The sequence below is a fragment of the Pyrus communis genome, chromosome 14 (assembly GCF_963583255.1).
Source record: "Pyrus communis chromosome 14, drPyrComm1.1, whole genome shotgun sequence".
Lineage (NCBI taxonomy): Eukaryota > Viridiplantae > Streptophyta > Magnoliopsida > Rosales > Rosaceae > Pyrus > Pyrus communis.
The window spans coordinates 19,086,669-19,100,974 of NC_084816.1; the positions used below are offsets into that span (position 1 = coordinate 19,086,669).

A 14,306-nucleotide genomic window follows, 5' to 3' on the forward strand; every position below is an offset into this window, starting at 1 on the left:
AAGGGTGAAAACCGTTTGACCAAAGTAATAGACAAGAGGGAGGAAGGCTAAGAGCCCTTCCACTCCTCTCAAATCCCCTTGGGATAGTAGATTAAGACCTGGTTTGGTACTGAGGTGATTCTGAAAAAAGCTGGTATCAAAAAAATCTGGGAGCTGTTTTTGTGTTTGGTAAATATTCAGCTTCAATTTTTTTTCACAATTTTGGGTGAAAAAAGCCAAAAACAAGAAGCTGCAAAACCTAGCTTTGAAAAATTGGCTTTTTTTCACATCTGTTTTACATAAAAGTTTACCAAACACTATAATACTGTTTTTTTTTTCAAAAGCACTTTTACAAAAAAGTTTACCAAACACTCTGCTACTTTAGTTCACAGCCGCTTATTCTCACAGCACAGCAGAATCAGTTTTTTTTCAAAGTACAACAATACCAAACCAGCCCTAAATGCCCTCCCCCACCAAAACTCCTCCAACCCATTGGGCTCTTGTGGGAGCGTAGTTGCTCACCTAGGCTAAAATCGATTAGCCTAGCCCTAGGCCATGTGACACAAGGTGGCGTCAGCTACAATTAAAAACTTAATGAAAAATACAAAAAATTATAGAATTTAATTAAAAATAATTTTTTTTCTTCTATAAATACCTAATCATGTTCTTTCACCTTCATTACATTTCAATATTTGCAAATACTTTCAACCAATTTTTTATTATCATATGAAATTAAAAATAAAATGATCTTTTATTATTTTATAAACAAATTTATTAATATTATAATACGAATTGTTTAAGCTATTTAATTTAGGTGGAAATACGTTTAGACAATTACTGTTTACTTACTGTTCACTTGGGATTGATTTGCTTATTGTCCGGGTTTTTTTTAGGAGTGGAAGTGCTCTAATAAAGTGTAGAGGAGGTTGAAGAAGTTGTTCTTGGTTCAACTACGTGTAATAAATTACCCAAAACCGAAGCAAAAACCCAATTTTGAAAATGCCTTGAAAGATGGTTCATAGCATATAGATAGAGTCGTACACGAATAGTCTTTTATTTTTTTATTTTTAAGTTTTAATTTTATTCCAAAAAAATGTAAAACAAAACAAAAAAAAAAACACCAAAAAAAAAAAACATTGCCATTATCCGATCTCTTTCTCTCTCTACACCTTTCTCTCTCCTCAGATCTCCCCCGGTTTTCTGGCGATTTCTCGGCGGTTTTCCCTTCAAAAACCATAAAAATCCGTCCTTCAATCCTCTGTAAAAATTATTTCCATTCAATTCCTACCCATTCTTTTTTTTGTTTTTCAAAATTCAAAAAAATCCCATTATTCTTTAATCTCTAAATTTTTTTTATTTTTTTCGTTGTAGGAGTATAAAGAACCCCTCATTCTTCAGCAAAATTATACATTTGTTCACTGGTTTTTTTTCGAATTTCAGCTTCTGGGCATTAAAGATAAAGTCCCTTTGGGGTTCTTTGTTTGTATTTGGAAGCAGTAAGAGTTTCTTTGTTTTTTTATTGAGGAGAAGACGTGGAATCAGAGGCGAAGGCCCTGTGTTTCCTATTTATTTCGATTTGGGGGTTTTTAAATTTGGGTTTTTGTGAAAATTCGGATGCTTTTTGGTGTAAGAAGGAGGTGGAGACACTTGGGACCTAAAGCTTGTGAATTTGGGGCTGTTTCTTATTTGGGTCTTGCCTTATAATCAAAGGGAAACAGCTCTGGGGTTATGATTAAGGCAGTTTTCGAAGAATCATCGGTTTTCGTGATTTGGGTATTGACTAGTTTGATCTCTCTGGTTCTGGGGATGAGGAATGATGGCGGTCAGAAGCAGCAGCAGGGTGGTGTGCCTCGCCCAGCTCGGTCCAACAGCTTCATTCCCAACTCTTTTCGGGCCATTTCGAGCTACTTGAGGATCGTTTCGTCCGGTGCTTCCACCGTTGCGAGGTCCGCGGCTTCGGTGGCTTCCTCGATTGTAGATAGGGATGATGATACCAACCATGATCAGGTATGAGTTACAGAATATTGGTTTCTTTATTTGAAATTTTAGCACTTTGTTGGAAAATTAGTTTTGAAGTGTAGAATTCAGTTCATTTGTTGTGTAGCTGTACAAGTATCTGTTGTGTAGATGTTGCTACCTTTAGTGGATAGATTGATTAAACTTACTGTTATGAAAATTTTGGAATAAAGTATGGATTCTGGATTCAGTGTAAATCGTTTACTTCTATGAATACAAGCTTTGAAATGCAGATTGAATGTAGACTAATATGTGCAGTATTTAAGTTTCCAAAATTGTTAGCCGTGAATACGTAGTTTGAATATGTTGCATCTGAAACTTTGAACCTGAAAGAGAATGCAAAAGCTGTCTGTAGATGATGAAAATTGTTTATGGAAGTAGTGGTTATTTACCTAACTAATCAAAGTTGATGAAAATTGTTTAAGAAGGCTTGATGTAGAAGCTGATTAAATTAGGACGGTATTAGTGTTTATACTAGTTGTGGAAAGGAGAAGTTGCGATTCGTTGGAAGAGTGATTGTAGTGGTCGAGGTTGTTATGCACGCATTGTAAGATTTGATTCTAGTTGGTGCAATATTTTTTGAAGGATTTTGTCGGTTTCATGTTCGGATACTAGATAATCTTGTGGATTATATGTATATTTATCACAAGATTTGATTCTTGTTGACGCAATTTTTTTAAAAGAATTTTGTCGTTTTGGTGTCGGGATACTGGCAGTTCGGGGTCATAGGTAGTTCAGAACTTCAGATGGGGTGTTCGCAACAGGCTAAAGTGATTTGTCGCTTGTTTAATGTCGGATAGCATAGGTGTTTTGATTGGTCAGTTGCGTAATTGAGGCTCTACACGTGTTATCTTTTGAATCAATATTTTGATATACATAAGCCTCATGGCCGGTGTGGTGCGTAGCGTACCTTTTGTCGGATTTGTACTATATATTCCACGTGTTTGATTTTAAATGACATTAGTTTTCTATTTTTTTAAGCTCTTTTCATTGCAATTAAAACTTTTAATTTGGAAATATTTGGTTTTCTATTTAGCTTTGATTGCATGACTTCTATTAAATCATGTTTTCCATCCTGGTTGTGACAAATGTGTGTGAATCAGGTCAGACATAAAGGAAACTTTTTTGAGTAAGTCTGTTACAAGTGCACACCCTGATTTCCAGATTCAATTGAAAACATTTGGTTAAGCGCTTATTTGTTTATTCATTGGTAGATTGGTAGCATTGGGAGGTTTCCGTATCATGCATGACTTGATGCTACCGGAACTATACATTCCGGTTAACAACTTTAGCCCGACCTTAATATTACTATATAAAGGAGTTGCTCAGGCATGGTTAGAAGCTGACTTTGATGACATGTTTTCTGTTGGCATATACAGAATACAGTCATAACTAATCTGTTCAATTGGACTATGGGTTTTTGCGACTTAAATGGTGTGACATTATAATTGTCAGGTCGTTTTTAAAAGATATTGTGCAACTAGCACTGACGTTTAGTGATTGGTGTAGTTGAACTTGTGATAGTATATAGATAATTTAATTTTATTGTAAACTAGATTTCATAATTTAATTGACGTAGTGACTAATTATTTCAGTAGAAATGGAATGCATCCCGAACTGATCATTCCTTTAACAGTAACATTGATCTGAAAATTTCATTTTAAGACAGTGATAATTGCAGCCAAACAGAGCCTCTATTTATCTTGTTCAAGTAAACGATTTGTTTTTCAAAAATCAAGCCTTTCTGATGAGGACACATTTTATGATTTTTTTTGGAAACATTATGATGAAGATGGCATACATTTTTCTTACAAGGAGTAATAATGATTCACTGATGGAAGAGTTTTTGGACATTATAGTTATATCTACTGAATCGAGTCTAGAAAACATAATACTAACAGGATTTTACTCATTATTTTTGTGCAATGCTACTCCGGGAACAAGAAAGCAGTTGCATAATGAAAATATTTGATGCAAATTGCAGTGCCTTTTTGCTGGTTCGACACCGAAATAAATACTTATTTCACTTCAAACATGCCGGTGCACTAGAACTTTGAAGGAGCAATTGAGCTGCAATTGTTAAGAAGTTTCATGATTCTATAATATATTTAATAAATTAGAAAGTTTAAGGTTTGTTTAAAATATACGAACAAAACATGAGTACCTAAATGGAAGTCTGTAATTGATTGGAAATTTTAGGGTTTTGTTTAGATGTTAGAACTGGTAAAATGGTATTTTTTGATAATGCTTACCATTCAGCAGGGATATTCTGATACATATTTTTCATTCTTGAATTTGATGTTAGTCCATCAAGGTCTCTCTCTCTCAACCTTTCTTCCGCCAATGGTTATTTTAAAGGAAAATTGTGTAAAGCCTAAGAGTGGGTGTTAATTATGCACATTCAGGTTGATGACTCTTTATCTCGTTGTTTTCTGTAAATTTCCTCCTTTTGTTTTAAACTTGGTTTTCTTACCTTTTTCCTGTAGCTGCTTGTTTCATTGAACATTATGCTATTACTTTCTTCTTATGTTGATGTACAAATGATTTTAAGTTTTTCTCTTCTCTTCTGGATTTTTAAAAGTAGTAGAGACTTGGATTTGACTTTTCATTTTTCTTTTGAATAAATAAAGGTTAACTGGGCTGGCTTTGACAATTTAGAAGGTGAGGGGAATCTCACTCGTCAAGTTCTCCTTCTGGGTTACCGTTCTGGATTCCAGGTTTGGGATGTTGAAGAAGCAGATAATGTCCGCGACCTGGTTTCCAGGTATGATGGTGCTGTCTCATACATGCAAATGCTACCTAAACCTATAGCTTCAAAGAGATCAGAAGACAATTTTGAAGAAAGCCGTCCATTGCTGGTAGTTTGTGCCGATGGATCCATTTCTGTTGGTAATACCATACAGGATGGTACTGCCACTCCTCGCAATGGTATTACTGGAAACAGGCATGACACAATGAACAGCAGTTTTGTGCCTACTGTTGTTCGGTTTTATTCTCTGAAATCTCAATCTTATGTTCATGTTCTAAAGTTCAGATCAGTTGTTTATTCTTTAAAATGCAGTTCTCGAGTTGTTGCTATTTCTCTAGCAGCTCAGGTATATACCTGTTTATGTAAAGTTTCTCCATTATTTATTATCTTCTGCTTAACCAGTGTTTGAGTATCTAGTCTTGCGTATTGCAGATACACTGTTTTGATGCCATGACATTTGAGAGAGAATATACCATTCTTACCAACCCGATAGTTATGGGATTTCCTGGTTCTGGAGGTATTGGTTGTGGACCTCTTGCATTAGGCAATAGATGGCTGGCTTATAGTGGAAGTCCTGTTGCTGTATCTAATTCTGGGCGTGTCAGTCCACAGCATCTGGAACCTTCTGCAAGTCTTTCTGGTTTTCCTTCAAATGGAAGCCTGGTTGCTCACTATGCAAAAGAGTCAAGCAAGCAACTAGCTGCTGGGATTGTAACCCTGGGAGACATGGGTTATAAGAAGCTGTCCCAGTACTGCTCTGAGCTTATACCTGATAGTAATACTTCTCTTCAATCACCCAATCCTGTGTGGAAAGTCAATGGTACTGTCAATGGCCAGTCCACAGATACTGATAATGTTGGAATGGTATGGTACATATTGTTGACCTCAATTCTGCTTTCACCTGTAGTTGTAGTTTTCACTTTCTCTTTTAGAATATCATATAATGAGTGAATTACCTTTCTAGCTTTGCATGAGTAAATGCATGTACATGCTTTATTTATTGTGTTTTTTACCAAATAAGTTTGTTCTAAGGGTAAGTGATACTGTTCTGATCGTTTCATGCGTTATTTGGGTCACCTGTGCTTATCATGTACTTTGGTTTGTCAGGTCATTGTCAGAGATATTGTCAATAAGGCTGTTATTGCGCAGTTCAGGGCGCACACGAGTCCTATTTCTGCGTTAGGCTTTGATCCTAGTGGCACCCTTTTAGTGACTGCATCAACTCAGGGGCATAACGTCAATGTTTTTAAGATAATGCCTGGGAGCTCTCCTTCAACTGATGGTGGTGCATCGTATGTACATCTTTACAGGCTGCAACGTGGATTAACAAATGCAGTAAAAGCTATTCTCTTGGTTTGGGATTCCTTGTTGGGTACAACATTTGTTGCAACAATCACATGTTTTATATTAATTTCCTCCTTTTTCGTTTTTCTTTTTTCCAGATTATACAGGACATCAGTTTTAGTGATGACAGCAACTGGATCATGGTTAGTTCCTCTAGGGGGACAAGCCATCTGTTTGCAATAAATCCTTGGGGAGGATCAGTAAATCTCCCAACTGCCGATGCTGGTTTTACTACCAAAAGTACAGGATTGGGGGTTACAACTAGATCGTCAGTTCGTTGGCCAGGTTTGCAAACGCCTAATCAGCAAAGCCTTTGCTCAGCTGGTCCCCCGGTTACCCTCTCTGTTGTTAGTAGAATAAGAAATGGAAATAATAGTTGGAGAGGCACTGTAACTGGTGCTGCAGCCGCTGCAACAGGCAAGATGAGTTCCCTTTCTGGGGCAGTTGCTTCTTCATTCCACAATTGCAAAGGCAATGCTTATTATGTGGATCGCAACTCTTCAAAGGCTAAGTACCACCTCTTGGTTTTTTCCCCTTCTGGTTCCATGATACAATATGCATTGAGAATATCAAATGGTCTAGATTTGACAGCTGTGGCTGGATTGAACACTGCTTATGAGTCAGGCCAGGAGGGTGATACAAGATTAGTAGTTGAAGCTATCCGGAAGTGGAATGTATGTCAAAAGCAAAACCGAAGGGAACGTGATGATACTTCTGACATATATGGTGAGAATGTAAATTTCGACAACAATAAGATATTTCCCGAAGGGAAGAAGAAGGGAAACACCATTTACCCTGAAGCTTGCATTACTTTCCCAAAAGCAAAGATCAGTTCTGAGGAAAAACATCAGTTGTATATTTCAGAAGCCGAACTGCAGATGCATGAAGCACGGAGTCCAGTGTGGGCAAAACCTAAGGTATTTCCTTTGAGTATTGGAGAAATCCAAAACTGCAGTTATGCATGTTTTTCATACAAATTATGTGTTTGTGATGTTTAACATGCTCTTTGCTTTTGTAAAATGGTTTGCCAGCTATACTTTCAGTCAATGATCATGGAAGGTGTCAAAATGGATGATGAAACCGCCTCAGGAGGGGAAATTGAGATCGAGAGGATTCCTACTTGCATGATTGAAGCAAGATCAAAGGACTTGGTACCAGTTTTTGAATATCTTCAAGCTCCCATATTTCAACAAACAAGGTGAGCTGAGCTTGTAAGCCTTTATGAATTCACTTATTTACCAGTTCATGGTCATGTAACCATTGCTTATATTCACATGCTCTCTGCATATCTTTATGTATGTTTACCCATGACAGCATGGAGTGCTTGTGTTCTTGTATATCAATTACCATCTTCTCTTATGTAGGGTTGCTTCTGTAGATAGCAATTTTAGCAGGCAACTTTCGCGTCAGAGGTCTGGTATATCTGAAAATGGTGGGCGTTCATGCAGAAACAGTTCAAGCTCTCTTGACACCATGACTGAAAGTGGTGCTGGAGTGGCAGAAATTACTAATGGGATTGAAGTAACTGGACGGGGTGGTTCTCAGATGCCCACCGAAAGCATGGGCTTTGTAAATAACAATAACAGCCCAAAGACAGAGACTCAGCTTGAGACTGTAAATAATAGAGAGAGCAGCTTAAAATCGGAGGCCCAACTTAAATCTGTAAATAATGACATAGACGGCCTGGGAGTGGGGAATCTGTTTGGAATTGAAGGCGATGAGTTTGATTAGAGGTATGTTCCTCTTACTGTTGTAGATTTCTCTGTTAAATATTTTTAGTAAGTTTACTGAAGTTCAGGATTATGATTTATCTTGGGGATCTTCTGGAATTGTCTTAATTGGAATGAAGTGAGAATGATTATATAGTTCAAAATGAAACATCGTAGTTTGAGGTTGACGACCTGGTACAAACATGATACTCTCTAGGCATGACATTCATCCTCTCCCACTTGGTATTCAGTTTGTTTTTTTTTCTTGAATTTTAAATCTCCTTAAAAAATGCTTTACATATATTCTCAATGCCTGTCGCAAATTCTCCTACCAACAACAACAACAACAACAAAGCGTTATCCCACTAAGTGGGGCTGGCTGTATGAATCCTAGAATGCCAATGCGCTTGGTTTTGCGCCAAGCCTTCCATTAGCTCTAAGTACTCCATGTCTTTTCTTAAAGTTATCCATCATTATATGTCATATCCATGAACTCTTGGTACCAACTTGGTACATAAAGTGAGCTGTTCACTTGCCTACTTTCTAAAATTAATTGTTTGAGACAAGCAGATTATATGCTGAGTAGTTTTCTTAATTCTAGGGTGGTGCCTTCCAGTAATGCATCTGCCCAAATAATGATTTCCAAATCTTTCCCTTGCTCTTTCTAGTGTTGTCAAAATTTGGACCATGTTATTCCATCAGTACGCTTTCTCTGTGCGGTTTTCTAATTCCCTCTTTTTTTTCATTTTTGTGTTTAGTTGTGCAGATATTCTTTACTTCTACTGGGATATTAACACTGTTTATACAAGGGGGGTGGCCTGTAGAGAAGCATGAGCAATAGGGGCTTTTTACCGATGTGGAATTGTGGATACTATGTTGGGTTTCATCTTATGTTGACGTTGTAAATAAGTGACCGTATATATATATTTCCAATAATCCGGCATAATATGTAAATAACAGCATTATGTTGCTACGTTCATTTCAATCTCCTTTTTTTCTGCTAGGTTTTACACATTCCTACTGCTATTATTCTTGCGTGTTTTACTTGTGGTTTGCAGGGTCCAACTTGGTAATTTAGGTGCTCCTGGGATGCGGACGCATCGGTCTAGCCAGCTAGGGCTTGTTAGGTTGTCAAAGAGACCAGGACCAACTCCGAATCCTCTAGGGTTTGCAAAGTTGTCTGAGTCCTTGATAGGACGTCAGTAACTTAAAAGTAAAAGCTTTGAAGTAGGCTTAGGAAGTGAACAACCTTTGTTAGCTTCCAAGATTTCTTTTAGAAAATCGTTGTGGCGTCGAGTGCCCGACGCAGCGCCTTAACAAGAGAAATTGTAATAACGCGTTATTCTGCCATACTCTTGGTTGTTAGGTTGCGGTTGTTGTGTTGCTGTTGACGTTTTGGATTAGGAACTGTGTTTTAGAAAACGAAATAAAACCAACTTGTGTTGATATGAACATGTGATCGAGGTAGTATTATTTTCGAGTGCTACGGGCAATCTACGGACTGCACTGCAAAGGTTACCTCCCTAGGCCAGTCGTCGGTGCGTCCGGAGGTTTTGTGGCATGCCTCCCTTGACTCTCAAGCAAAACAACCCTCTTCCCTACTAGCCCCGGCCAAGCAACAAGAATTCAGTCGATCATACTATCGTTGTAACCAATTGGTCAATCACGGGATCCTTACCTTTCAACGAAACAAGCGCTCTCGAGTCCTCTTCTGCAGCGGTATATAATCTCGGTCCTTGACTCCTTCCGTTACCTTGATACCTGCCGCTCGGTTTGTTTTGTTTTCCGGCGATGGAAAGAATCCACGAAATACTTCCAATGTTGTCCATTCTGCCTTTGAGAAACAGCTCAAGAAAAAAGGAAAACAAAAGGCTATCTAGAAACGACACTACATCTACATGTACGCATTGTTCTTCGTGTTTACTTATCGGATTAGTACAAAGTAACATGTTTGTGTAAATCTGCTTAGCTGCGAATTTAGAAAGTTGATGCTTCTTATTAAGCAATAAATTTTGTTTCACACAATACAACCTAAAACTCTTAGGAGGTGCCAACGAACAAGACTATAAAATAATAAAAATATTATTAAACAAACAAGAAGCCGAAACGGCTAAAAAATCTCAAGATGTTACATTGTGACTAACTTGTTATTCATGCTAACCTATAAACTATATTCATAGAGAACAAAACTTAGAAACCGTAATTCGGATGAGTTAGGCCCACCTTCTAAACAATCAAATAACCATAAAATACTAATATTTTTTGACACATTCTTCACTTTTTCTGCCCATCTTTAGCTTCTGGGGAACTCGTAGCTTTAATCCGCAGGATTTCGATCTCCCTGAGAACTTCTTCTTCTTGTTGTTCATCACAATCACTCCTGCTGTTTGCAACAAACTCACTTTGTGCTCAAGCTCTTCCACTTCTCTAAACCACTCTTCTACTTGTGCTGGTGCTTTTCCATCTTTCTCAGCTGCTGATACGACCAACCGCTGCCGGAAATCATTCCGAAGATCCCCAAGATGTTTCATCTCCTTGTCTAACTCGTTGAGGTTGTTTCGGAATTTTGCAGAGTCTTTGGCGGCATGACATAGACAGCAGCATAAATGCCGGACGGTTTCTCCCACTAAACTACCCAAAATTTCAACCACAATTTCCATGGCAGAAGCTTAATAAGGTTCAGTAGGCAAACACATGAGAAAACTGATGCTTTGGATTCAAGAAATCTCAGCGAAATTTATATACGTACAAAGACGTATCCAAAGTCGCCATCTTCATCTAAACTTACTAGAATGAAGAAAGAAACATACCGCTCTATTCAACTTGACTTGCGGTTTTCTATTGGAGAAGGATTCGCATATGAACTCGAATCTCTATGGAGTATGAGTCATCGTGGAACGCTCTTTTTTCGACTTGACAAGAAATGAACGAATCAGGTATGACTATTTAAGCTTTTAGATGATGAAATTTTTTCGACTCGAATCTCGATGATGAAATTTTTTACCTTTCTATGTAGTATGTGATAAGTTTTTAAACCTAGTTTAACATGCTGTATTAGACATCAGATATGACTATTTAATATGAATAAGATGTTTGGTGCCACTACGTATTAAATAGCCATCGGTTAATTTATCAGGGCCCGCCCATTTTATACGGCTCACGCCGTGTAACTTCTCCGCTCAAAACCTCTGTATCATTTAAGTCGGGTTCTCAAAAATGCTAAAACAGAATTTCATCGTTCTTTCCCTTTCTTTCGTGATCTGCTTGTTCGGCCATCTTCTTCTGAAAGTATTCCTTCTTCTTCAAATTCTCTCTTTGTTGATTGATTTCACAAATTCTTATCACTGCCTTTTGGGTTTTCTTCATCGCCATCATCGAGAACTTGGTCTTTTTAACTGCAGACTCCTTCAAAGCTCTGATTTTTGGATAAAAAGCTTGCTTCTTCATGGGTATTTGAGCTTTCTGCCTTTATGGGTTCTAATTAAAGTGAATCTTCATCTAATTTGATATGGGTTTTATTTGGTTTTGCCATTTTTGGAGCTTTTAATCTGGTTCTTGGAAGAGTAGTATGAGAATTTGAGAGGTGGAGTTTTGTTGGCTTGAAAGGTTCATCATGCCGGATCAAAGATGCTTATCTGATATGCCTATCCCAAAATTTGGTCGGTGTATGATTAATTCGTTTTTTTTTTTTGATAAAATACAAAAAACTACCTCGATTATTGGTGTCACGACAGTTTCATACCTTATCTTTTAAAATTGACAATGTCATACCTCATCTTTTAAAATTAACAATGTCATACCGCATCTTACGAATTTGTGATAATGTCATAATTCCATCAATTTTTCTGTTAGTTTTTCTGTTAAGCGCTGACGTGGCAAGAGATGAAAATCACTTTCTATTAAAAAATTATTAAAAACTTAAAAAAATTTAATATTTTTTAAATATTAAAATAATAAATAAAAGTAAAAAAAAAAAAAAAAAAAAAAAAAACACCTCAGCCGTCCCTTCCCTTCCCCCTCTCTCTCTCTCTCTCCCCATCTTCATCTGCTTAATCTTTAACCCAGAAAAAAAAAAAAAAAAAAAAAAAAACCCAAAAGAAGGAAGAAGAAGAAGAAGGAGAAGGAGGAAGAAAATTGAAAAATTGGTGCGGTTTCCATTTTTTTTTTTCCTCCTTCTTCTTCGGTTCTTCCTCCTTCTCCTGGGGGATTGGGGGGGGGGGGGGGGGGCGCGGGTGGGGTTGGGTTTTCAATTTTTTTTTTCCTCCTCTTCTTCTTCGGTTCTTCCTCCTTCTCCTTGGGGGGGGGGGGGGGTTGGGTTTTCAATTTTTTTGTTTTTGTTTTTGTTAAAGATTAAGCAGATGAAGATGGGGGAGGGGGGGGGGCGTGGGGTTGGGTTTTCAATTTTTTTTTTGTTTACTTTTATTTATTATTTTAATATTTAAAAATATTAAAAATTCTTTTTAGTTTTTAATAATTTTTTAATAGAAAGTGGTCCCCATCTCTTGCCACGTCAGCACTTAACAGAAAAACTAACAGAAAATTTGACGTAGGTATGACATTGTCATAAATTCGTAAGATGCAGTATGACATTGTCAATTTTAAAAGATGAGGTATGAAACTGTCGTAACCCCAATAGTTGAGGTAGTTTTTTGTACTTTACCCTTTTTTTTCCCTTCAATTTTTCTTTAGTTTTTCATTTCTTCCATTTAACATAGGTTGTTATGTGAAAAGTTACTAAAATTATTTTGGTTTGAAGCAATTTTTCTCCCTTCTTTTTCATTGATCATCAAAGTTTCAAAAATAATAATAGTTTGAAGTGTTCCTATTCTGTACAATGGCAGTATAAATAATAAGATTTTTAGTCTGATTTTCATTAAACGCCTGACTAATTTAGTTAGTATTATCTGGTGACTATTTATCTTATCCGATTGAAATAGTTAGTACAGTCCGAGTTGCCAAACGAGGTCTTAGGCTTCTTTGTATCATACTTGACTAATACTGAAATTATTAAGCACCAGTAACTTTATACCTTCAAAGATCCACTGAAATGTTCATGCTAAGGCACCCTTGCCGAAACATAAGAGTTTCTCTCCAACCAAGAAGTCAATCACAGCACGACACGTGTCAACGTCAGAGTAAAACTCCTAGAGTCCCACATCAATCGCGAGTGAAAGTCAGAGACTCTCATCAAGTATAAAAGAAGATCATTCTCCGATAATTAATCCCTAATGTCATTATTGTACTTAAACTCATCATCAGAACCCATTAATGATGATTATACTTGAACCTATGCATTGTGTAAACTCTTCACTATTAATGAGAACTCCTCTACCCCGTGGATGTAGCCAAACTTAGGGTGAACCACGTATATCTTGTGTTTGCTTCCTATCTCTACATTATTCTCACCAGGTGACCGACAATTTATGTTGTTCCAAAACCTTGCTGATTTGTGCATCAATAAGGCTCGTTATAATCGAGTGTTAGCAGCATCGATATTATCCTAACTTAACTATTAGTTATTAGGTGTTGAATTTTATCACTAAAGGCTTCGGTCACCTTCAATAAGGAACTTTGACCTAGATAAGTATACGAGTCATCATGGATCTTTCTTAGTTGATTTTGACAAAAAAAGGACCTTGAAGTTGAAGTTTCTTATTTTTGGCATCCCAGCAAAGAAAAATCTAAAAGAAGTTCATGATGCTGTTGTCGCATAACCAAAACATTCTCTCGTTATGTAACTGTTATGTAACGAGAAAGATACTAAAGCTCTCAACAGTGAGTGAGTATGATAGCTATATATAGAAATCAAGCAACTTGAGTTTAATACCTAAAACAATACTGTAATATTAGTATGAATTCAACGTATTGGTATGACACTCAAAAATTTAATATAATAATAAGTTATATTCACTTTCAAAAATTTAATTTTCTTTTTAGTATTTAATTTTCTTTATTAGGCAACCTGGTTTTAGTTTTATTTTTATTTTTTGTGTTTAAGATAAAAGGAAAATAGATAAGAGATATGAGTGGTATTAAAAGTAGAGGAAGCATGGTCAAAGATATGTAGACAATATGACTAAGAAAAGAGATACCAAAAGAAAACTAAAAACCAAAAAATGTTGTAGCTAATATTATAAAGAGTGGTTGTGTAAATCTAGAAGTTGTTATAAATAGGTCAAAGTTAGAGGAATAACCATTTTAATGGTAGGTGCAATGTAGATGTAAAATGCCACACTAAAACTATAGCACAAGCAGATAACAAATAAAAAGTAAAGAAATAGATGATGTTACTGATATTTTTCTCTCGTTCTCTTCTTCTTATATTTTCTGTTACATGAAAACATGCGGAGTGCTCTATTTATAATAATAAGTTATATAGTTCAAAATGAAACATCGTAGTTTGAGGTTAACGACCTGGTACAAACATGATACTCTAGGCATGACATTCATCCTCTCCCACTTGGTATTCAGTTTGTTTTTTTTTCTTGAATTTTAAATCTCCTTAAAAA

General features: G+C 36.6%; 1 protein-coding gene across 3 annotated transcripts; it reads left to right on the top strand.

Moving 5' to 3' along the window:
- Positions 1-1,091: 1,091 nt before the first annotated feature.
- LOC137715324 (autophagy-related protein 18f-like) lies at positions 1,092-8,800 on the top strand. Of its 3 annotated transcripts, none has more exons than XM_068454607.1 (8): positions 1,093-1,986; positions 4,626-5,090; positions 5,177-5,608; positions 5,852-6,079; positions 6,187-7,005; positions 7,120-7,286; positions 7,453-7,821; positions 8,556-8,800. In XM_068454607.1, exons 1-7 carry the CDS (start codon positions 1,708-1,710, stop codon positions 7,817-7,819), a joined length of 2,757 nt encoding a protein of 918 aa, XP_068310708.1. In that variant the 5' UTR covers positions 1,093-1,707; the 3' UTR covers positions 7,820-7,821; positions 8,556-8,800. The 3 variants fall into 3 exon arrangements, with proteins under 3 accessions (XP_068310711.1, XP_068310708.1, XP_068310709.1); XM_068454608.1 differs by having other exon boundaries at positions 8,564-8,800; XM_068454610.1 differs by lacking the exon at positions 8,556-8,800 and having other exon boundaries at positions 1,092-1,986; positions 7,467-7,596.
- The last annotated feature ends 5,506 nt before the right edge of the window (positions 8,801-14,306 follow it).